The sequence below is a fragment of the Hippoglossus hippoglossus genome, chromosome 22, assembly GCF_009819705.1.
Source record: "Hippoglossus hippoglossus isolate fHipHip1 chromosome 22, fHipHip1.pri, whole genome shotgun sequence".
Classification (NCBI taxonomy): Eukaryota; Metazoa; Chordata; class Actinopteri; order Pleuronectiformes; family Pleuronectidae; genus Hippoglossus; species Hippoglossus hippoglossus.
In genome coordinates, this window is record NC_047172.1 from 5187202 (window position 1) to 5212473 (window position 25272).

Below are 25272 nucleotides of genomic sequence, written 5' to 3' on the forward strand. Positions count from 1 at the left end.
CCCACCCCTCCACCTAGTTTCCATTAAATCAGTCCTGTAGTTTTCCAGTAATCCTGCAAACAGACGGACAAACAGCAGTGAAAACATCACCTCCTCAGCAGAAGGTAACGAACAAACAACAAAAAACCACAAACGCTCACCACATGCTTCTTGAATTGCAGTTTATAAACAGAGGAGTCCAGACTTTGTCAAACAATAACTGTGGAAACACAGATGAAGAGTTTCTGAAATATTTATTTGAGGGATTAGAACAGACGACTGCAGCAGGGCTGAAGTGCAGCGTTCTAGACAGTGAGCCCTGCGGCGTCTACAAAGCCCTACGATGCACAACAGGCTACAAACAAGCACGGTAACAGTCGTACAATAATACTATGAGTGCACATTCTTACAGAATGACTTGTCTGCGGTTTCTCGTCTCTGTTACTACGAGCTAAAGCTACGGTTTCTGCTAATGGCAACCGGGAAAAAAAAATACTTCAAATAGCACGTCAGCTCTTGGAAAACAACAGCAGGGTTATTCATTTGAAAATAACAATAAAAATCTGGATCGTAGAGAATTATACAGCTTACATCACCTCATTTAACCTCCGTCAGGATCAGTCCTATAAAAGGGTAGTAGTACAGTGGCTAAGGAAATTTAAAGGACTTGAGTTAAAGTAATAAATACATGTTTATCCCCTGACCCATTCTGCCTCGCTTTAAAAAATAGCATTATAAAAAACAGCTGGGGCAAAATTTGTGTTATTTATTAGCGCAGCAAATTTCCTAAAGGACGTGCTGAAAGTCCTGTAACAGTCTCAGAGATCCTCTTTTTTTTATAATATGTTTTTGTTTTAAACACAATCTCACTTCTTCCACATAAGGAATGTTGTCAGGCAGCCAAACTGTAAATATGGCATTTGTTAAGTTTCTTTTTTTTAATATTTATTGGCAACGTGCTCCTCCTGAGCACCACCTGTGCACGCAGCAGCTTCAGAGTGTAATTCCTCTGGAGGTCAGCACGCTGCACCTTTCAACACCTGAGATTCACGTTCCGTCTGGTCGTCTCTTTAAACATACATCACGTCAAAACATCCTCAAACTGTTCTCTTGGTGCAGAATTGAACTGTAAGACCTTGTTGTTTTTTACAGTAGTGACAGTTAAGTGTATACATGTGTAAACATGGCAAAAAAGAAACCCTGGTTGAAATAGTGAGTCAACTGTGGGAATGATGGATGTGGTGCAAATACAATACATTTCACATGTCTAACCAGCATTTGTAACATTTGAACCGTGGGATCCAGGAATGCTGGAAGCGGGTCGGCATACAGGGGAAGACGGGAGAACGGGAGGCTGGTCGTCTCAGGTATGAACGCACGGGTGGGGAAGAGAAGAAGAAGAAGCTACAAATAATACTGTGGCTGATGGTCAGTGTTGTGTAGAGCAGAGGGATGAGGCTGAGGGGGGACAAAGGTTCAAGGCTGGGTCACGGCACTGGGCTCCTTGTCATAGATGTAGCTGCCCACACCGCCAGTGTTCACGCCTGGAAAAACCACAGGGAGAGCAGCGGGTGTCAGGGGTTGAGAGAAGAGGGCAAGAGGAGGCACAACAAGAGCAGGAGAGGCTGCGAGTCCTGGAAGGATTATTCTCAAAGCTCAACAAGCTGCACACACACTGTTGTAATGACACTACTGCTGAGGAACATGTATTTTGTGCTCACACACACACACACGACATTCTGTTTCAAGTGTAGCTGATAATTAGTGGGTGGACAGCACCCCCTAGCGGTTACCTTTGGGCCCGAAGAGAACAGCATAGCATGGTTTGTGGCAGTAGGGCTGGCCGTCATGCTGGAGGAAAAATAAAAACATTAACACAATGACAGGTTTATTTTTAACAGGTCACATAAAAGTCAATGTAGAAAAGCTATAAAAGAGTTTGATATACTGGCTGCATGATGAACACAGAGGAACCTGTAACATTGTAGAACACAGTGAAAATAATATGACAGTATTACAATATGAAGTATTTGGACTTCTTACTTAAATGCCTCTAAATATAATAGATTTCAATAATTTTAATAAAACTAATTAGGGGCTGATTTCTACAAATGTTCCACATTTTTCTTTGTTTTCTTTTCATTTAATTTTCTTTGTTTTCTTTTGTCAATCGTTCTTTTATTATTTTGTACATATTTTGTGGTGTTTTTGTGCTCATGGAATATTTATATTATTTGATTCCTGGATAATTTACTTGAACTATGACCTTGATGATGAAACATAGCATCACTAGACTGAGCCTCAGACTGTAAATAAAGACGTACGATGAATCTCCACTTCTTCCCATTATCCAGAAATAAAGCCAAACTATCCAGGATACGAACGCCGCCATCTTGCGCTGATGATGTCATCTGCAGCCAGCGAAGTACCGGCGATACACTTACTCAACTAACCGCGATTCAGTCTCAACTGTCAATCATAACGTTTTACTCGGTTTCACAGCGTCAAACTATTCAATGTATATTTTGACTTTGACCCATGTTCCATCCACTTACATGGAGTAGGCAGGATTTTTTTACCTTTACTGAAGTAAGCCACCAGGGGGCGTATTCATATCTTTATGTACAGTCTATGGATTGTTTAGGTAAACCTCATTAAGTCTACGTCTGTCAGCACTTCCTTTGTCTTTTGTCCTTTTCAGTCTTTCTACCTTTCTCTCCCCCCCCCTCATCACAGCCTCTTTTCTCACCTCTGCGTGGCTGCCAGCAGAAAGAGTCTTGCTGCACCTCTCACAGCGCAGACAGGGTCGATGCCAGTCCTTGCCCAGCGATGTCACCTTCTCAGCTATTCACACACACACACACACACACACACACACACACACACACACACACACACACACACACACACACACACACACACACACACACACACACACACACACACACACACACACACACACACACACACACACACACACACACACACACACACACACACACACACACACACACACACACACACACAGATGTGAGACACCATGGCAACCACTTTGCGGGTTCACACCTATTACTGCAACCTCTTTTCCTCACGGGCGTTTCCACGGTGAATGTGGAGCTACTCACCGAAATACACCTTCTTGTTGCATCGGGGACACAGGTTGGCCTCTCCGGAAAAAGTGGTGATGCCGCCAGCTCCTGAAACATTACACACACACACACATTACAATACTGGAGAAGCTGGAGGAAGCAGAGGAATATTGTTGGATAAATGATAAGTAATTTATCCAGTTAGGTGTAAAATCCACTTTACTAATAATATGAAGGAAAAAACTAGAAATTTATATATTTGAAGAGGGAAGATGACTGTTGTTGCCAATTTAAATCTACTGGTTTCCAAATTAAAACACTTCTGTCACTCCGTCTATTTTGTTTGATTATATGCAGTACTGTCCTGGGACCTGCAGGTGGAGCCGAAACGCAAAGACTGGTTCACTCCAACAGCCAAGAGAGTGGAAAACAGTCACTAAGTGAAAACTGCACGGCAGAGATCAAGATTGTAAGATTTGCTTGTTGCTGACTGTGTGTGTGTGTGTGTGTGTGTGTGTGTGTGTGTGTGTGTGTGTTAGGAAATCCCAATCTATGAGAAGGACAAAGTTCCCCTCAGTTCCCAGGAGACTTCACATATCGATGTTGTTATCATGGAGTCAGCAGCAGCTTCCCTTCTTGTTGAAAACACCCAAATGTTCACGGGACACCTCCCCGACTGAGCAGCTTGTTCACATCAACACTTGCTGAAAGAGCCACAATGTAAAGTACGTGCGACATGACAACACGAGCGTGTTTCTCACTCACCTTTCGACGGAGCCTTTGGTGCGAACACTCGCTTCTCCTCGGCTTTGGGGACTGAGTCCCCAGCAGAAGGGTTGTTGTTGGCTGGAGCGTCGTACACGTAAGAGCCGGCTCCACCGATGTTCACACCTAAAACAGACAGAGTCCAGAAAGAAAACAACAACAACAAACAAATCAGTATTGATGCTTTCAAATCTAAACTTCAACTGACTCGGTCGACTCCAGTTTTATAGAGACTAAAATGATTAAAGTGAATAAATTGTTTTATATGTAAACACTGACAACAAATGTTTCAGAAATAACGAAGGCCTGGATAGATATTTAATTACATAAATAAAAAGATATTTCTATTTAATCACAAAAATATGGATATGGCAGGTACCTTACATCAGTAGCAGTTATGCTAGTGAATTTATATACAGAAATAAATAAATGACAAACGTTATAACTAAATAAATGTGATTTGAAAATTGCAAAAAATGTAAAAATAAATACAAATTTATCTAGTTCGTAATATATTTTTATATTCATATATTAATCTCAGCTTTTAGGTACTATATATACACATCTTTTAGATTCAATACCATTTATATGTATTTCTTTATGCATTTATTTCAGCATTGTTTATATTATATAAGTTTTACATTATATTAACCTGCTTTAAATCATTGCTCAGACTTTATTATGGAATAAATAATGTTTTTTAATCTATGTTTTGTGTGTTTTGGCTGATTAGGTCTGGAGCACTGTAATTTCAATATTTTTACTTCTTAGTTTAGATGAATGAATTGAACCTTATGACCTGTAATTATTTATTATTTATATTTCTTCTTCTTAACCTGTCACACATGAGACACAAAAGGAGTATGTGTGGAACAAAAAGACATGTAATTCACCTTTGGGCCCAAAGAGAGCAGCGTAGCATGGTTTGTGGCAGTAGGGCCTTCCGTCGTGCTGAGGGAGAAACACCATGACACACAGATTAAAAACACTCAAAAGACTTGTAAAGGATTAAAAAGGGGGGAAAAAAATCCTGATGACGCACATGAGAAAATTGAACCATAACGTCCATGAAAAATCCGATTTCACACATTTTTCTGACATCATATCTTTGGGTTATGGTCCCTTTCTACACGGATGGAAAAAAATGTGTCTAAAAACGGAAACGGGTCAGTTTTTTTTTTTCCAGCTCACGGCTGCTTGATGATGATGTCACTGTCACCGGTGGCTCCAACACATAATAATGACACCGTCTGTATCTAAGAAACAGGTCTGTGTTGATGAAGCCATCGCCACGCTTCAGTGCAGCCTACATGACTGTGTGCCACTTGTACAGGAAGAGAAAGAAAATCCTGTCTAAGACATAGATGGCCTGCCGCTGCTGGTGCATGCTGGGAATGTGGCGGTCACTGGGAACGACCCAGCTTGGGTGAGGGATCAGGGCTGAGTTCCAAGTGTGGCCACTGGTCCAGAGCCCGATGCCCATACATGAGAGAAAGCGGGGCGAGATGCCAGGCCCTGGGTGGTGAAGGGAAAAAGTGGGCGCTAAACAAGAGACACTTCTGCTGCGGCCACGTGAGTTCCTCCTCCTCCTCCTCCTCCTCCTCCTCCTCCTCCTCAGGCGGCGGCGCAGCGGTAAGAAGGATTGTTCTCCCGCCTTTAATAATGCATGGACTGTGACGGGGACCAGCTACTGTTAAAGCAGCCTCACACGACCCTGTTGGACATTTATGAGATCCGTGGCGCTTTGGCGGCAGAGCACTGATGACTTTCTCAGGACAGGACACACAGAGCTTCATTGTCAAGAGAAGAGTCTGGTTCGCGTTGCTGCACGGCCTCACTGAGGCTTTGGCTGAGAAACGTAAAGGAGGCGGACGGGCCCTAAAAATGGATTATCCATCGCTGCAGCACAGCCCACTCTGTTCCCAGCATTAAACTTCCCACATCCTGACACCTGGATCTGTCTTCTCCATATATTCTTCTGTATTTTCTGCACTTCACTATTTAGAGGACTTACTGAGTATAACTTATTTTAGGAATAGGTTTTTCAGAGATGTCATCATTTAGGTTCCTCTTGAAAAAGTCCCCACAAAAATACAGTTTGAAACACGTGAGCACAACTCTCACCTTTCTAGTGAGGCGCCTTCATGTCGGCTCATTACTGCCCCCGCAGACCAGAGGCCCACACTGACACTTTACGTAGGTGAGAACAAAACAAAAGGTTAAAAGATGAAAATATGGGGGTGTGAAGTTAGAAAGAAGTGATTTCATTAAAACCTCCATCTCTCACTCTTCATCTCTGCTTCGGGTGAGCAGGTCAATCGGCGCTATAGGCTGAGTTGCATTATGGGTAGTGTGGGCACCAGGATTAAGCATGGAAGGAATAAAAAAAGAGGATGTCTTGTTGTTTTATAACCAGTCAGACGATGTTATGAGGTGTTTAGGTTTCCATAAAACACTTTAAGTGATTGTTTCCCTGTTGACCATGGGAGTACATACAGTTCGTGAGGCGCATTATTCTGATGCTGATAAAAACAAACAGTCTAAATATGAAGATAAGGAGGAAAGATTTGAAGTTACAAGGAACATGTTGTAGATGATTTCTAGAAACAGCAGCTGACAAGACCGTCTCACCTCAAGGTCCATTTAAAAGCTTTTCTTGAGCTTTCAGTCATGTCACGTTCTTCCTGAGCAGATGAATATTGTCTCACTTGTCCTAACATTAACCATTTCTATCCTACTTTTAACTTTCTTCATTTACAGACTCACAACAAGTCTGGAATGTTAGTTATTTAAGGAGCAGGTTCGGCTTTTCAGAGATTCCATTACAGTTCCATAACTGGTAAAAAAAAAGCTATTATGGATGTGCGCTGGGCTGAACAGGTGCTGCACAGCGGTAGTCTGTCTCGCCAGATGAAGACTGTGGCCACTCGCTGTTAATTCTAGGCAGCATTCTCCTCCTCTTACACTTCCGGCCTGTTAACATTTTCAAAATCTTCGCTGTGGGAAAAAAACAACAACCTCTGGGCTGAAAATGGCAAATTTTGATCAAGATTTGGTGAAGTTGAAATACATGTTTTAGTGTTTTTTTGTGGCGTCTTCTTATACAAGCCATAACGTTTCATTCCCCCTAAAGCAGACAGCTAATGGGGGCAGGCAGAGCGATTCCTCTGACACAGCGCTGTGGAGATAAGTCTGGTAATGCGAGACTAATACAGTCATGATCATTTAGGGTCAACAGTTGAGACTTGTCACCTTGTCTGTTCCACCCTGGCTCTCTGCCACCAGCCTCTGAAAGCTGCCCCCCCCCCCCCCCCCACTTCCTCAGCCCCCCCTCCCCTCCCACCAGACTATTTCTAGAGGAAGCAGCCATTATTGCTCAAAGGTTCATAACCTTCTGCGTACCAGACCCCGGATGACATCAACACTCCCCCAGACAATCTCACAGATGCTTTACATCCGTAAATGTTTTTTTGTTTTTTTTTTATAAATACAATGTCTCTCAGCCTCACTCTGTTTCCATGACGCTCAAGTTTTATCTACTGAAGTCCGGCTTGTGGCGCGGCGCTGCATTGGATTTGGAAGCTGTCCGGGGGAAAGAGAGTGAGAGAGTGAGAGAGAGGACGGTGGTGCTGAGAGAGCGCAGGCCTCAGTGGAGATTGTGCGACTACGTTACTGTAATCGTGCAGAGATTACACAGCATCCTTTGGGTTCCGCAAGGGAATTCTGTACAAAGAGGCTGAGATCACATCCTCCCCGCACAGAGGAAAGAGGCGGGAGACTCAGAAGTGATATTCACTCGTGTACAGGAGTTGAATCATTGGCTGGTTCGTGGAAGACAAACTAAAAGGAGCACGATAAGAAAATCCCTGAGGAGATGGTGCCAGATAGCGAGCAGGGCTCGATCAAGGGTTACAGACGGCGGAGTCTGCGTTCAGACGCGATACTGCAGTTTGATTATTCAACGGAGAAGAGGAAAAACGGATATGAAAGCGACTCACCCTGTAGCACTAAGGGGGTTGAAATTCCCACAAAGAAAAACCATATTGACAGATGCTACCAGGCAGGAGAAAGGACCCTCTGCAATTTCCTGTATAAAATGCACATGGTCTGTGAAATGAAATAACCCAATGAGAGTCAACACATAACAAGGTGGTAATGTTTTGTCAGATTTCATAATAACAGGCAATGAACTCAGAGACACAGTTTGTTGACCTTTGAACGACACTGATTTTGAAGAAGAAGAATGAATGAATGAACACTGGGAAAATCTATGGAGTCAACTCAGAAGCCATTTACTGGCGGTTGTTAGCACCGCCGAGTGCACGGCATGTTAACATGAATGGACTGAGCAGCTAGTGACCTCCAACCTCAGGCGATGACAGTGACGTCTCATTAGTCAGACAGAGGTGAGTCTGCATGCACACGGCTATACAGGCTAGTATGAGTCCACATCACAGCCCAGTACCAAGAGGCTGGGCCCCTTTGGACTTCTAATATCTTTAATCTATGGATACTGATGCATCGTGCTGACGTGATAAATAATTGAGAGTTTGACTTATCATTTAAATTAGTGGTTCTCACCCTTTATGACATGTGAGACTTTATAAAAAAGGTTTCTGGCTTCTCAAAGATTGGATGGGTGTGTGTTATCTAAAAAAAGTCTGAAAAATAAATGTAATTTTGTCCAGGAGGGATCTGATTCTGTATTTTCTTACCCTGTTATGAGAATACGCAGCTGATTTAGCATTTCACTCCTAATACAATGTCAGAAAGTTCTAAACACAAAGGATCAGGACCAGAGATAGTCCTTTTTTATTCCACTATTCCATAAATCACAATTTTATGACACTTAAGACAACAAACCAGGTATCAATAAACTGAAAACATAATAGACATTTATCGATGATGAAAAAGTTGTGTTGCAGAATGAACAATTAGTCTAATGTGTTGAAAGTGTGACAGCACTGCAGTTTCACTCGTGGTGTCGTACTGACCTCAGCGTGGCCTCCGGCGGTCAGGAGCTTGTTGCAGCGGTCGCACTTGAGACACAACTTGTGCCAGTCTTTCCCCAGCGATGACACTTTTTCAGCTGAAAGACAAGAGACAAGAGGCAGAAGAATGAGTTCACGTAGATTCAAATAAAGCAGCGTTTATGTACTTTCCTCTGTTGTGTCGGGGCTTTGTATGCGTTATAATGTGCCGTTCAATCGGTCGTCTCAGAGTGGACTGACGTCCCCTCATTGCCTCATCGCCACAATAACGATTGGCCTGTGCGCTGCATCTCTGAGCCGCGATGGAAATCCTGTCATCGTACCAACCGACTGATTGTTTTCTGGTGGGGGTGGGGAGACTGGGAATGCCTGTGTCCCACACAGGATGCCGTCGTGATGTCATCGTGGGATGGACAGACAGTGGCGTGAGTCCCAGTCCAGCTGGAGCGGCGGGGGGTGCCCACGTCTAACCCAGATCCTTTGTGTTACCCTTCCAAACAAACACACACCCATCCCCCAGTTTACAGTAAACCCCCTTTTCCCTGCAGACAGCCCTTCAACCCCATTTCCGTTCCCTTTTTTCTCCAGGCGACCACAGCGACCGCCCCTCCAGACAAGCATAGGACCCTAATTATACACTTTCCAATAATAAATCTCTGCTGTTTCCACACAATGGGGCCTAAGGAGTCGTGCAGGCAGCGGAGGAAACACCTTCTCTTATCACGGCACGGCACAAATAGACGGATGCTTGAGTTGGTTTCCTACACAAACATATGCACACACGTACAGCTTGTATGCAGACGATTTCTTCCTCCTTCTCTTCCGCTCTATAGCTGCTTTCCTGCATGGGCCATAAAGTAACGTCAAATTCCTGCATCGGCATCAGGAAGCAAATTAAATCATCTAAGTCAGATGTGAGAGACAGCTGGTTACAACACAGAACCAGTCTCGCATGAGTCTTTATCTCATAAGACCTTAAAACCAATTATGTTGTGGCCATCATGTGGAAAATGCTTCTCAGCAACTCTGAAGGAAATCCGTCGACTCCCTGCAGAGACGTGTTTACTCTCCAAACACTTTCACCCGTCACTTCTCCCTGATTATTACAACACTGAGACAAATGGCCGACAACATAGGATGGGGGGTGCGAGGTGAAGGGTGAAGCGTGGGGGGGGGTGCTCATCAACACTTAGGAGCAGAGGAATGCTGAGGAGGCCGGAGGATGCTGCGGAAAAAAATGTTCAATCACTGTAAACGATATTGTTCTTCAGAGTAAAAGCCTGTAATAAATCAATCTGCTCTTAAATCAGAGAAAAGGCAGAAATACAACCAGACATCACTAGAGTTAAGAAGAACTCGCTTAATGAAACTAGAAATCATTGCTGTCAGAGGTGGTACACGCACAAAGAGAGCAGCACAGATCCCGTGGGTGTGTTCTCCGCTGGTGGAGTTCTAACCTGTGAAGTGCTGCTCGTTGCTATCTGCCGAGGGAATTCACTGCTGCTGGCACAGGGATCGACAAACACCACACACACACACAGATGGATTTTTCTTGGTGTTGGGTGCTGAGTGATGCCAAAACGCTGCTGACCTACACTCAGTACTGAGCCTGCACACATCTGCACAGACAGAGGACGGATGCTGCCGCTCGTGCTACGACTCCTCTTGGCTTGGTGTTACACTTTTAATCACTTCAGCATCAACTGCAAATCTCAATATATGTCACTATGCAGAGAATTAACATTTTCCTAGAGCATAACCAATAAGGGGCTAATGCCGACAGCAATATATGGACCAGTATACCTATTTTTGAAATTCCTACGATGCCATTAACGAAGCCAAAGAAATGTTATTGAGGCTTGATATTTAAAAATAAATGTGTAAAATAAGCTACCAAAGTCGGACATCTTCCCAAACCTTTAAACAGCTTCAGGTGATGTTCCACGACAGTATGAAAGGAAAGAGCAGTGGCTCAACCCGAGTGAGAGTGACTGCAAATTTATTTCCTCCTAAATCTGAGGAGAACCATACACCTCCTCCTGACACCTCTGCTGTTAAAAGTAGGCTGATAGATGGACCGCGGGATCCCTGCTGGTGTGTATTCAGAGTGTGTGTCTGTCACTGACCGACTCATGAGCGTAGACACACCTCCAGACAGTTCTGAAAAGTCAGTGAATGAATGGAAACAGACGTCAGAGCCTCCAGTGCGTCCTCGTTCCCCAGTATATGACTGTGTCAGTGTGTGTAGTCACCACGTCCACAGTTTAACAGCCCCCTGTTTTTAAAGGGCACTTGTTATTGGAAGAGGGGTGAGCCTGTCTGTCTGTATTATGTGTTGTGGGAGTTGTAGAGTGGGGGGAGGTGGAGGGGATCTGCATCTGGCCCAGATGTTTATAACCCCAGCTCTGAGCCAGACGCTGTGCTTATTATTCTTCATATAGCCCCGGCAGCTGAATTAAATCCGCAAAATATGTATTTGGGTTAACATTTTTACAGAGAGAGACAGAAATATAAATAAGAAAATTTGAAAATGACGTAGTGACTAAGAACTGAGAGACAGACATTTCTCTATTTCCCCAAATAGCTCACGTGTGGGCACAAATGGAGCGACTGAAATGCCACCACATCATCCTCCACCCCCCCCCCCTACCCTCCCAAACAACGGGAGGGTAAATGAACTCATTTGTGTAAACAAACACGCTCCCTGTTCACAGGGACGTTGCTCCGGAAACTCACATTTACATCGTCAACATTGATGAGGATGTGCCAAATCCTTTTAGTCGAGCTGTTCTCCCTCATGACATCCTGCAATTTGCCTCATTCTGAATTATGAAACAAAGGATTCCCCTCATGTTTTAATGGAGCTGCCTTGGAAAACCCCCTGTGAGGATTTACATTTTGCTTTAAACCTTTGATGGATTTAGAAGAATATTCCAATTCCAATAATTCAGGATGTCCTGTTGTGTTTAACAGTAGGAGTGGGGAACCTGAAATAATACCAAGCAATGCCAATATTATTAAGAAGATGACTGTTTAGTTTGGTAATCTATGATCTAAACTGATGGCAAAATAAGAAGTAAGATCTAAGTAAACATGGGGCCACGTGCAAAGAAATTCACAAAACGTTATCAAAATGAGTTAAAAGAATAATCCAGGCTTTGTGGAGATTTCAACACGTCAAAAATAAAACTTTTTAAGTGTACAATGATATTGTAAAATGATGCCACATTGTGCCTTTTAAACCCAGAGAATAAAGGGGAGTCAAGTCCTGTGAAGAACTGATTGACACATGGATGATGCTTCTGCGGGAACAGTGAGCTCCAGGGGCAAAGAACCAGATAAAGTGAAAGTGAGTGCTGGTCAGAGGTCAACACCGAAACCATATGATACCTGCACCACTGTAAGCTGCTTAACTTCATTTGTGAATTCCTGCTCTAAGCTCTTCATTCTGCGTCTGACTTCTCTGACAGCATCGTCAATATGCTTTAAATCAGTGAGGCCGCCTGCTGCTGCTGACTCCTCTCACCGATTTAGCCCCGGTGTTTACAATCGCCTGGTTTCACTGATGTTACTGAACACGAATCAAAGTCAAGGAGGCATTTTGTAGAGCCTCTGTGTGACCGTGAGTCAGCTGAGGCCTCATCAATTTCAGTAGGAGTTCGTGATGAGATGTGAACCGAGAGAGCAGCAACAGAAAAGCAATAATCATGCAGAAATTGGTGTGTAAACTCCAAACAGAACCACAGCTGGGGCACTCCACCCACCTCAACCAGCTGATCTGCAGCCAGGACATTATCCAACAGGCTCAAGTGCAAAAAAAAAACCTGACTTGACGCCCCAACGAAAAAAAAGCATCACATTAGCTCTACAACGAGCTTTACACGGGCATGAAATGAATGGGCCACAACCCATAAATACAGCAGGTTGTGTCGTTTGAAACCCCAAAGCATGAGGCAGCGATTTAGGAGCTTTTGTGTCACTGAACGAAAAAACAAACCGGAAAATTGTGATGGTTCATATTTCAAATGGTGCATATTTACACATTACACAGCTCTAATGCAATTTGTGGTTCAAAAATAAAGATAAAGTAAGTAACAAACAATAAGTGATGACATAACATCAGTTTCTGTAATTTTATTTTGGGAATTGCAGTCATGGGGCATCTGATGAAAAAGGCCGAAAACAAAAATCCAACATCAAATAGATTCAGCATCTCTGAAAACAAATTTGATAATGTGATTTAACAAAGATGGACGGACATCAGGGAACTTCCATCAGGCCGTGACTCGATTTAGTTTGTTTGTTCTGTTACGTGATGCACTTCTACTTCGGATTATGGAGAGTGAAACCAATTACGCTCAGACAGAGTCCCTCGGCCTGGGAAGGGAGAAGAGCCACAGCAAATGGTCGACAAACACTGTGTAATTGGACAGAACATTAAGCAACAGACCTTAAACAAGAGTTCGTCAGGAAGGAAACGTTATCGGCCCATTTCTCCAAATGACTTCATTACGGCTGCTTAATCGCCGAAGGTGACAGGACAGCGGCGCCCACACACCTTTGCAGTTTCCCCGCAGGTCAGAAAGATCTTCTTCCTCTGTCTTATTCCAAATTATAACAGAGCAACAGTACAAGTCCCTGAGCTACTTTCCCACAGCTGAACTCCCAGAATGCAGTGTAGCAGGGGGTTGGGCTCTGAAATCTCATATGGGTGCTCTCGCTCTCTTATCGCTCAATAATTTGATCAGGGTGCAACGAGGGGGAAATCTAATGCGTTTGACAAAGGGGGACGAGAATGCTGCCACTGCAGGAGCTCGAGTCCACAACGAGATTAAATCAGCAACAACTGCGAAGGCTCCTGTTTCTGGATGTTTAACCGTTTTAAGAGAGGCTCACAAAGATGTAAGACGCTTTAACCGAGCACGAGGGTTGATTCAATCCCCAATTTTAATAAAATTGTACAGGTTAGAACATTACTCGCGTTTGATGATAACTTATCAAATCATCAGCTTCGGAACATTTTTGACCCCAATTTTAGCTCAAGTCTGTTCGTAACGTTCATGATGTAATCACTGTTATTGTAAATATTTCTAAATCTCGCTTGGCCGGTTTCTCTTCTGTTGCACCCTCTGGTAATGTGGACCCATCTGCTCTGCATTTCCCATAATAAACCCGTCCAAAATACACACACACACACACACACACACACACACACACACACACACACACACACACACACACACACACACACACACACACACACACACACACACACACACACACACACACACACACACACACACACACACACACACACACACACACACACACACACACACACCTCCTTCTCATTCCCTCCATCCGTCAGTGACAGCTGAGTCCAAGCGGGTGTTTTGCTCCTTTGGCATTTGTCACAGCAGTGTGATAACGACACGTCCTAATAAACACTGTGCACCTGACTCAAAGTGAGACTGACTCAGAGCAGGAGTCAAACACGTGAAGTGAAAAACCTGGTTCGTGTAGCCAGAGAAATGCATGAAAGGAAATAACAAGCCTGTGTTTCCTCCTCTGCATCCTCTTACTATTCTGCTCTTTGCAGCACAAACACCCTCAGGATTTGTGTGCTTTTCCCTCAGCGTAAAGACAATAGGCATTGAGTCAGGCCGGAGAACTTCCACCTCACAGAGGGAAGTGGCTGTGAAGGAATTTTCATTTGAAACTCATTCATCACTAACTTTTTTTTATTGTTTTATTGAGTTATCTAATTGTACTTTTTTTTAATCAAAATCTACTTACTTTCAAGACTAAGAGTCGATGTCAGAGAATTTGAAACATTAGGAAAACAAAGCCTAAATTGGTTAAATGCTAAAAACAGATGTTTGGCCTCATCTTTGTGAACTGACTGATCTTTTTAACACTACTGTGCAGGAACTCTATGAATTCAAAACAACTGCACATGATCTATAATCCATCCAGACTTGATTTATGAAAAGGGAGTTTTTCTGCTTGCTCTGTGTTAAAAGTAGGTTGACCCCTTCAGTGATGTGAACATTAGAATTGATTTGAACAGGGTCAATTTGTGCGTGTGGCTTCCTGTGGTGCTCACGCCGACTGTGCTGGGTGGAGCCCGATGCTAAAGAGCCTCTAGGAAACATGCCTCTGGATCCGTCTCTCCCTGTGGCTGATGCAACGCTGTGGCAAAACTTAGCTCTGGAGGTCGTCTGTCGCCTCAACCAAGGCGAGGTTTCCTCCCGAGGCTGTCTCCCTTTTCTCTCCCCCAAGAATGAAAGAGGCCGACCTTGTGAATTCACCGACTGACGCAAATGGGCTGCAGTTAACTTGCATCCTGTCTACGCTGGTCAGAGGAGCCGCAGGCAGAGCGCTACTCCACACTCCGCTGTGACTTGTTCGCCCTCCCTGAACCCCTGAGCCGGCTTGGCCCCCACACCACATCTCTTCTCTCACCGCTCAAAACAATGTGTCCCAGCTACAGGGACTTCAAAAAGGATCCAGTGTGCATGACTTGCTCACAGAGAAGTGGACCATGTCTTCAAAAGAGGAAGCAGGCCTGTTATTGGTATAAGTGCACCTTCAGATGGAGCCTATGGAAATTGGATTATCATCCCTAGGAAGAATAGACATCATATGACAGGAGAAAGAAAACGTAGCAGAGCTTTCTCTCCCTAAAGTAAGTCCCTAGACTCCCTAGAGTCTTGTAAAGTGGTGTAATAAAATTAACTGATTCTACAGGGGAGCACGGTGCCCTGGACCTGCTCCCTTCAAAAGAGGAAATGTAACTTTGAAGTTAGAGTTTGGAACAACTGTGATGAAATGTGTCTGTTTAAAGCGCAAATCAAACAAAACACGCGCTTTCGTTTTAATAAAAAGAAGATGACTCAAGAAGACATGGTCCGAGTCTGCAAGACTGGACACTAATACTGAACTAATGAACGCTGGGTGGCGGATCATCAGGACAAGCAAGTCATTAAGGGCTTGTCCTGACCCTACAACCTGTTAATCTTCACTCTCTCTCTCTTGCATTTTAATCTCTTTATCTAAATTTGCAGTGTTTTAAACTTTAAGTAAGAACCCTTGTTACCCTGTGCTGAAGATTTTCACCTAGGGATATTTGTTGGGACGATGCTTGATTCCAAGAAATAACTTTTAGAACTGATCAGTCTTTGGGGTTAAGCTGAGGTCTGCCAGCTAAGAACTTGAGAGAGAGAGTACAAAATACTACATTTTAGATATTTTATGCTATGTAAAAAACATCTGGAAACTGTGGCGGGACAAATATTGTACAGATATATATACATATATATATAGTAGTATATATAGTAGCCTTAGAGTTATAAACTTTAGATGTAAATCATTTTGATGAAGAGTAAGAGAGCAGCTTTGTTCTTTGCTGTTGTGTAATAGGTCATATCGCTGGGAGGTGGAATGGTTTCACCTGAGTTAGGGCAGTAAGGGGGGGGGGGGGGCAATTTGACTTTCAGCACCAGGCTTAATGTCGCCTCCATTAGGGGGGGATCATATTTGTGCCTCAAAAAAGTCAGAGAAAAAGGACCCTCGTTGACTGGTGCACAGTAGCTGGCAGGTTATGCAATGAGACCATACAGGAGGCAACGACTCAAGAAATTATATTACATAACTGACAAGGCACATTCACACAGCCCACTGGGCAGCCGAGTGAAAAACAGGGTACTTTAGCGTTGACAGAGAAGAGGGGGAAGAGAAAAGGGTATTGTGTGGATGTTTGGGGTAAAAGAGGGATAAAAAAAAAAAAAAAAAAGGAGGTGTGTGTGGGAAACACTACACCGCTCCGTATCACGAAGCTGAGAGGGCGACGGTATTCTGCCTCACTGGAACGGCTAACATGCACCGAGACAGAAAGAGCCCTCTGTGAATAGAGATGTCGTTTCTCATTATAATGCATGAGGCGCTTTGAGAGTCTCCGTTTAAAGCCATCTCGGCCCATTTGCCCCGGGTCCTTGTAGCTGGAAAAATAAAACCGGGGGAAGAGGAATTCAGGGCCCGAGGCAGCACCAAGTGACTGATGAGGAGGAAGGAGAGTGAGAGGAATCAGTGAATGAAAGAGAAACTCACAGCAGAGAGCACCATTACTTCACGATAAGTTCTCCTGCTTATTCACTTCGCTGGAAATAGATAAATTGCCCCCGTTTGTCATGTAAAAGAGTTTGGAATCGCTCTCAGGTCTGGATTTGGAAGATTTAGTGTGTCCATGCCGTGTGGCGTTCAGGGACTCTCTCTCTCACACTATCAATGTATTTCCACTGGGCCTGGTCACAAGTCGGCCAATGGTCCCCGGTGTATTAAGAGCACATCCGCACCACAGCAGCCAACAGATGGGAGGACACAGTGTGGACATTTTAACAAGTCAGACACTTCAAAGTCATAGAGAGCGCCACCAACAGTCAACATTTGCCTTTAGTGGTGGTTAAACTGAACCGTCGCATCTATAAAAAACAGCAGCACGTAAAAGTAACAGTCGGAAAATAAGGAAACCAAAAGAATTTCCATCCGAGACTGTGGCTCACCGCTGCCATTTGATTTTTTTTTTTGCACAAGTAAAGAAGAGGAGAGTAAAATCCAATATTGGCCGACACCAGCTGGAGGACCAGGTGGGTAACTGCAGGGTGGGCCAATCAGCGCTCTGTATAGCAAGCACACAGCCAACCACAGACACAAGAAGGAAAAATGTGAGCAGAATGGGACAGACAATTGTCTTTATCAATAACACATGTCCCGGTGAAAGATCAGACGCAGGGAGTTCAAGTCTGTTTTCTCACTTCAGCTCTGCAGACTTCCTCCTCAGTGGCTGAGGAGGAAGAGGATGTATGTAGGTGGAGCTGCTGAGCTCATCCGGCGATATCTGAAATCCATCACTGACATCATGTTGATGCTTCGGGGCAGTGGGCAGCACTCAGACTCAGACTGGAGTTTTTCTCCCTCCCTGACCTCTCCCATGTCTCGTCACTTGCTTCCCTGCCTCCCTCACGATGACTGAAACCTAAATATTGTCATCAACACGTGCCTTCTACATCCTCCCTGATTTCACGTGGGCCGGTTCCACCCATGCAGCCTTCCAGTAGCAGCTCCTCATCTTCTCATTCAGCTCCTGGGCGCTCTCCACCCAACAGGACACACCCGGACCCAAAATAACTCCACTGGGCTGGATCTCAGAACGTTACATAAAAACAACATACATCCCAGAGAAGCTGTGACTCACCCGCTGCAGCGATTTAAGGCTGCAGCGCACATGAATACTCAGAAATGCATAAAATCAGTATTTGATTTGACTAAAATGATTCTTATTCGGGCAGAACTGATATCGTTCCACGCCAGCGACTCTGGGGACCCGCGGGATGAGCAGCAGCTGGGATGTGCGCTGTCCCTCCCGTTACGTAAGAGGACTTCCATCCACTCGCATAATTGATTTTGACCCCTGTGACAGCTCTGATGTGCGCTGTGAAGTGGAGAAAAGATCAGCGCAGAGGGAGGGATTTCTTTTTGGGGCCCGAACATAAACAGAGGATTACTCAAGGTTCAACGGGGACCACAGCATGTCGCCCCCCTAAAATAAACGGGAGGAGGGTGCAGATTAAAAAGCAGCGCCGTAATTTTTTGTTTATTATCACAATCTAAGCTCCTTTAATCTTCCTCTTTCATCTTGCTCTCGTCCGTGTACACTTCTCTCTCACTGTAAACATCTGTCACAGGAGCTCTGACGCCATATCTCCTCTCTGTGACTACAGGTGTGAGTCAAAGCTCTACGTCCAAGTGGGTGTTTTGGTTTTTTTTATTCATCACCTTCAGCACACAAGGATTTAAAAGATGCGTGTTTACAGTGTTGTCGTCCCACTGACGCAGCGTGATGTTGCCGTGCTCCTGTGAGAGTGGGCAATCTCAGCATATGGTGCGTCTCTGCACTCTTGGCAGTGGACTCTCCTCAGCAACCGTCCAAAGCCAACTGCCGGGCTTGGATGTTCACCAAACACAACAAATTAAAAAGCGGCACAGATCGGTGTCAAGATAACATGAATCACGCATCCAGTTTTTTTTTTGTGAAGATAGAAGAGAAAGGACCAGTTTCTTGTGATGCTTGATTAAAAAAAATAAAAATGTAATTTACAGTTTAAAGAAGTGAAAATTGGTTTAAACATTTGCGAAGGGGGCTTTTGTTTATATTGATTCGTTTGCCTTTGCAGCTTTTGGTCCTCCCGTAGTTTGTCTCTGTGAATCATTGACAGCACAAGAGACTCTTTACCTAAAATAACCACAGAAGAGCGTTGAACTTTACTTATGTAAGAAACTCTCAGACAAATGTGGGAAAGGGTTTTGAATTTCTCTAAAGTAACATTGAACTTCACAACTCTAATATTTAGACAATATACAACTCATATTGTTCATTAAACAGCCAAAGTGCATGTTTACATTCAGAACTTCATTTGAAAATGTGGCAATTTTAAATCAATGTAAATTCACACTGAATAAATCTTAGTTGTGCACTTGAATATTATTTTTCAATGAATGAACACTACCTGCTGCAGCTCTAATTTGAACCTTTACTCACAGCATTTAGAGTGTAAGAGCCGGAACATCACAGAAACACATGTAAAAAAACAAGTTGCACTAAAATATCGATGGAGAGTTGAAGTGTGTCTGAAGCTAATGAGCATCACGAGTAAAAGTGATTTCACCAAAACACCGCGGCCATTACTCACCGAAATACACCGTCTTGTCGCACTTGGGACACTTTGACGCCATGTTGGGGTGTTTTGCGTGTCGAGTGAACGTGAGTCTGCGTGTTGTCTCGTCCTCTGTCTCCTCTCTCCCGCAGCGAGTGACCCCGCTCCGCTCCCGCAGCATCTATTCACGCAACGGCCGCTCATTAGCATAGCTCCGCCCCCCTGCCTCCGCGCCCCCACCGTGTCTCCTTCAAGGGCAGTGGGGAAATTTCAGCGTCTGAAATCACCCACTCGTTCAATATTCACTCGCTGTTCTACAGAGATTAATGCGCTGCTGCAAATGAAGAAAACTCGTGCAAATTAAGAAAACATCTTCAATTTGACAACACGTACACTGCAAAAAGTCACAACACAAGCAAATGTTTCCAGGGGACACCAAAAAGATGATAAACCTGGCTGTGGCTCAATGCTTTGTGAAGTTCCATCACCACTGATGAGTAGCAGACTCCAATAACTTGTTTGGGTCCCCTGGAAACATTTGCTTGTCTGGTGACTTTTTGCAGCATATGTTTTAATTTCCTTTTCTTTTAAAATTACATTTTAACATGTTCCTTATGTTACTTACAGAGGTTAGTTGTGAGGTTGGTTTAATTAATTATTTGATGCTGTAAAATGGGTTAAAACTTCATGATGAACAGTTGAGACTGACTCACTTCTACACTTCTTCCATTCTCATTCTCCACACACTTATTTCCATCACTTTTCACACGTACAACCGAGCACAACATAATTAATACTTTTGAAAATATACAATGTCCACAAATTTATACTTTTACACCCTTTAATACATTTGAGAGTTTTGCACATAACCACAGGACTTTGAGTCTTGTCAGTCCCACTACCTTCTGAACACTCTAGCCTTTAGACATAGTCAGATAACACAGTGTACGTAGTGTGGCCTTGAGAATCTCCACTGCTGTATTGCGAGTTGTAAGTTTTACAAGCGGCCGTGAAGGCAGCATTTCCTCTCCCTCTGGCCTGCCTTTACATTTCATATTCAGCCTAGACCAGGCGGGAAAGCTTGTGGCCCAGTGGCTGGTCCACAGGGGCACGTGCACACCCATTTCCCTGCTTTCCCCTTTTCCACAGGAGGAGTAGGCAGTGTTTGGTTGAACCACAATGCTCCCTTTCACAGTGAGTGACTCGTAGGAATTCGTTGGGCAAAGGAAGACGCTGAAACGTGGCTCGGGTGGATCAGCTTTCCCCGGAGAAGGGTTGTTGGCCCCATGACAGATTAGGCCCGGCTGAGGGAGAAACAGCTTCTGAATTTCTCACAGTCCAGTTGCATTCACTTGAGATGACTAATTGAAACGCTCATTGACTGGACATTATCAGTTCTTTCAGCAGCGTCTCGTTCCACTGGGGCGTCTCGTGACTGCAGTGGCTGAGTTCATCTCTTTCACACGTCAGTGCTGTCTGGTCTGTTCGCCTGGTGTGACACTGTGCAGGTCCTGGTCCAGGAACAGGCGCTCGGATATTTCCCACATCTGCACACCGGCTGATTAGCAGCCGTCAGCATGTGTGCAACCGATTCCACCTTATCTCTGAGTTCATTGTTTTTAAAAAGAAACCAGTCTTAACGGTCAGCAGGAGATTTAACAGCCAGTTCAGGGTAGAGAAACTGTGCAATGGGCAGATTCTGGGGAAGCCTGTCAGTTACAGTCATGGTCAGATTGACCACTTTTGGGAGCCCGGAGCAAAATGTACTTATTAGGGTCCTATTAAATTTATCAAAGATATCAGTCCCCTAAATATACCTTGTTTTTTTCATCAAGATCCATGAATTATTCTTAGCATTTTTTTCTGGAAGAAGAAAGTAAAAAAAAAATGGGATCTTTGACCTTTGTCTTTCTTTGCCGAAGTCCCATCTTTCCGACAAGTTTCACGGACATCCACTGTGTAGTTTTTGCACAATCTATCTGACAAACAAACAGGAGTGTTTCACGGTATTATGGGGGCACTAGGCAAAAGGGACCTGGGGGGGGGGGGGGGTCCTGCATCAAACCAAACAAAAAAGATGGGGCCTTGTTAGAGGGTTTCCGACCATATTGTCATTGCAGTCTCCTGTACATAGCCAATATAGAATTTAAGGGGGGTTCTCAAAAATAATTATATTGTACTGTGACAAGAATACCAATTTTTTGGGGGGGGGGGGGGGGGGCGGTCCTACTGGACGGTTACCTGCTTTGCATTGTTGGTAATCCAGCCTCAGCTGTACCAAAGAGATGTCTCACCCAGCATGCAGAGTCTCTGCCTCACAGAGGACATGAGTTCATTACCGTTCACCTTCAGTTGTTTGCTGTGGTTGCAGGTTTATTGCCAGTTCAGCTGCTGCACACAATCACAGTCAGACCTGCTGAGAGAAGAGGAGGTCAAAGATATTACCAAGCCAAACGGAGACAAAGAGGAGGCAGGAGCTCGAAAACTGGAGAGGCACTGCGCTCAGTGAATATCTGTGATAAAGATGAAAGAATGGGAGTACTGGTCCCACTCTCTGACACATGAAACATGTGATGATGAAAAATAGAAGGTACAACCAGCAAACCTTCCCTTGAAAAACAGAGTTTAATAACTTAATATCCATCTTTTCAAGGTGAGAAATATTTGGAGCAAAAGTGAATTATAAGTGAGGGGAGAGATGCCGCTGACAGGTTTGTTCTATGGGGCAACGAGATTTCACGTTCACAAGGAGTGTGAGAAATCCCATGGAAACTGAAGTGGACGTATCCAGGCCACTAGTTTTACTTTGAACGTGTTTCTGATCTGGTGTTTGGTTCAGAACTTCGCGGTTTCTCCAGAGCAGATCAAGCATCCAACTCCTCGGGGGGGAAAGACAGGAATAGACAGAAATCGGGGGGGAGAGGGAGAAGGCTGAGTTGGTCTCATGGGTCTGAAAGCATGTTGGCACAGTTACTTTTGTAGACTTATGATAAAACAAACAAGGACGGAGCGAGTACATGACAATGTGATCTTTTCTTTATCAGAAAAGATTCTTTAAAGGGACACGTCACCAGATTCACAAATGAAGATCAGTTTACACTAAAAAGATTTATAATGTCATCTTATGAAAGGTCTGAGAAAACATCTTGAGTTCAGCCTCAGATTTATTACAGAAACATTGTGTTTGGACCTGGGGGCCTTGATATTTGTGGGTATTAAGGGTTTATTGAAAGACACTAGTGAGAGGATCAAGATAACTTCGATCTGTCTCCTGCAAGTGACTCAGCTTCATGAAAGCATAATAGTAAAATGCAGAAATACCCTTTAAAATATTGACAAGTGTGGTTGCTTTGAAGTATCATCCTGTTTTTCTAAAACAGCATCATTCTAGCCACTTTAAATTCAACAAACATTTAGTGAACAAATAATTTAAATACATTTGAATATATGGATCTGCACCAAGTTATATGATCAACATATATCAGCCAACTGTATATGGACGATTTTTAAATATAGATCTGTACATTATTTCATGAGAAATTTATGAATATTTTGAAAAATACCCATCACAGCCACATCAGAATTTGATGGGTTCTTCCCAGGCCCAGGCTCCATCCCTCCACTTAGTCTGGTGGAAATTGGGTTTGTAGTTTTTGCATAATTCTGCCAACAATCAAACCCACAGACACAAGTGAAACCCTCCTCGGTGAACTGGTCCACACTGGGCATGTTAATATGTGGAATCCTTCACTGACTGTGTTCAACCTCTTGCTCTATGCAGGATCACCAGGCCCGAGCGGTGCCCAGGTATCAGAGGTGTTTATGGATTCCAGCTGCACACCTGTCCTGAACTCAACCCCAGCACACATTACATAAGCCCTGCAGCCTCGAGGCCAAACTGGTACCAAAGCTGCTTTTGGCCCCGAACAGTGACAACCCAGTTTCTCTGCCTTCAGCTTCTTCTGTTGCCCCCTGTCCCTCCCACCCCCCATTACACACACTCCCACATTCAGGCTTCACAGATGCAATAATCCACACAAAAGCCACGTGACACGTGGTTTTCTGTGAGGAGCCCACATAGCGACCAGCCCGAGCCCAGCCCGGGACCACAGCAGCAGGCTGCTTCTTTCAGAGAACGGGCACAAGTGCAGCAGAGAGGCAAGCAGATGATTTAGGTCTGATTGGAGGGTAGTGAGGCCTCTATTTAGGGCGTACAAGCACATCATTTTGAAGGCCTCACGCAGACAGCTGTGGAATTTCTGAATGTGTAAGAACACAGTGTTCATATATGGACGACACGTGATCTGCTGGCTGAGCATGTGCGTGTCTTTGACTAAGAGAGAGAGAGAGAGAGAGAGAAAAAAAAAGGCAGAATTAATTATTGAAATGTTCCCATGGCGCACACACTCCAGAGTGGTGATTATAATAGACACAGTAGCCTATGTTTAGCTCTGCTTGGAGACAGGGCTGAGATTATAACGTTCTCAGATGATAAGCTACAGGTCGGGTGACGGACAGACGGAGTGGTCACTGAGATTTTAATGGACAGATACTGTATCTTGTTGATAAGACTGAGAGACAGGATTGTCTGTCCTCTTTCTGGGTGCCTGATAAATGATAAACCCTGTGCTCATTGATCCTGTATCACTTGTGTACTTATTTATAACTTGTTGGTCTAATTGCTGTGCAGTACAAGATGCTTGTGTGAGGTGGATGTGTACAAAAAGTAATAATCACAATAAAATAATGTAGATAAAATGTAAACCAATATCTCTGCACACTGCCGATTCTTCTGAGTTTATTTAGTGTTTCAGAGGTGTTACACGGAGGCATAGTGGGGGACCCAGACCCCCAGAAAGCATTATACTGTATAAACAAAAGCCCTCATATTGTATACATATAAATTATATATTCATATACATATACCATTATAAGAAACATACATATCTATACATCTATATGTTTTCCGGTTCTGTCGATCCAGCTCTCATGAATGCAACATCTCAGGAATGCTTCAGGGGAATGTCTCGCTCACTGTGACTCGAGGAGGTTAAACATTCATGGACTTCCTACAAATTTGGCAAATGTTCACTCAGACTCAAGATGAACTGATCAGATTTTCGTTTTCAAGGGTCAAAGTCACTGTGACCTCACCGAAACACATTTTTATCCATAACTCATGATTTCATGTGCAAATTATGACTAAATATACTTAGCACCTTTTATTAAATTCCTCCATAGCCTTTTAATATCATGCAGTGTTTTCTTTAGCCCTCTTTTGCGGGTGAGAAATCCAATGTTTTTGAAGTGCTTGAACGCCTCAAAGTGATTCATTAAATCCAATTTCACAGGAAGCTGTTGTGAAACGATTTATCCAGATATTCATCAACTCTCTGACTAAATTAGGCTCCTGTTTGTTTAGGACCCTCCTCAGGTCTTCACATCACATCCAGCCTCAGTGATCTCTTCATCACAGACGTAACCCTGGGCTGGCTTTAACATCTGCTCTGTGGCTCCCATGCAGTATTTCTTTAAATGCAGTTAGCAGAGAGCTCCTGTGTTTTCTTTAGCCATGGACAGTCAATTTTGAAGTATTTCTCCCCCACTGGGACTGAAACGAGGTTCAGAATCCACTGAATGCCATTTTTAGTGATGTGGGTGTATTGTTTTACTTGGCCCATGGTTCCACTGTATGCCCTTTCGCTGCACCCTTGTCTAATCTAAGCAGCCTATTTT

The 25272-nt window shown here is 43.9% G+C and overlaps 1 protein-coding gene across 1 annotated transcript; it reads right to left on the reverse strand.

Annotated features, from left to right (window-relative positions):
- Nucleotides 1-216: 216 nt before the first annotated feature.
- On the reverse strand, nucleotides 217-19727 carry crip2 (cysteine-rich protein 2). The gene is made up of 8 exons (XM_034576318.1): nucleotides 19573-19727; nucleotides 8828-8922; nucleotides 4727-4784; nucleotides 3834-3959; nucleotides 3105-3176; nucleotides 2729-2823; nucleotides 1773-1830; nucleotides 217-1523 (listed from the first exon to the last, which is right to left on the reverse strand). Exons 1-8 carry the CDS (start codon nucleotides 19715-19717, stop codon nucleotides 1456-1458), a joined length of 717 nt encoding a protein of 238 aa, XP_034432209.1. The 5' UTR covers nucleotides 19718-19727; the 3' UTR covers nucleotides 217-1455.
- Nucleotides 19728-25272: the final 5545 nt, after the last annotated feature.

Coding starts and splice junctions, on each gene's coding strand:
- crip2 (XM_034576318.1), bottom strand. CDS start 19,717: ATGCTGCGGGAGCGGAGCGGGGTCACTCGCTGCGGGAGAGAGGAGACA. Junction 3,960..4,726: donor TGCTCTCTTTGGGCCCAAAG/GTGAATTACATG, acceptor TGTCTGTTTTAG/GTGTGAACATCGGTGGAGCC. Junction 1,524..1,772: donor TGTTCTCTTCGGGCCCAAAG/GTAACCGCTAGG, acceptor TGGTTTTTCCAG/GCGTGAACACTGGCGGTGTG.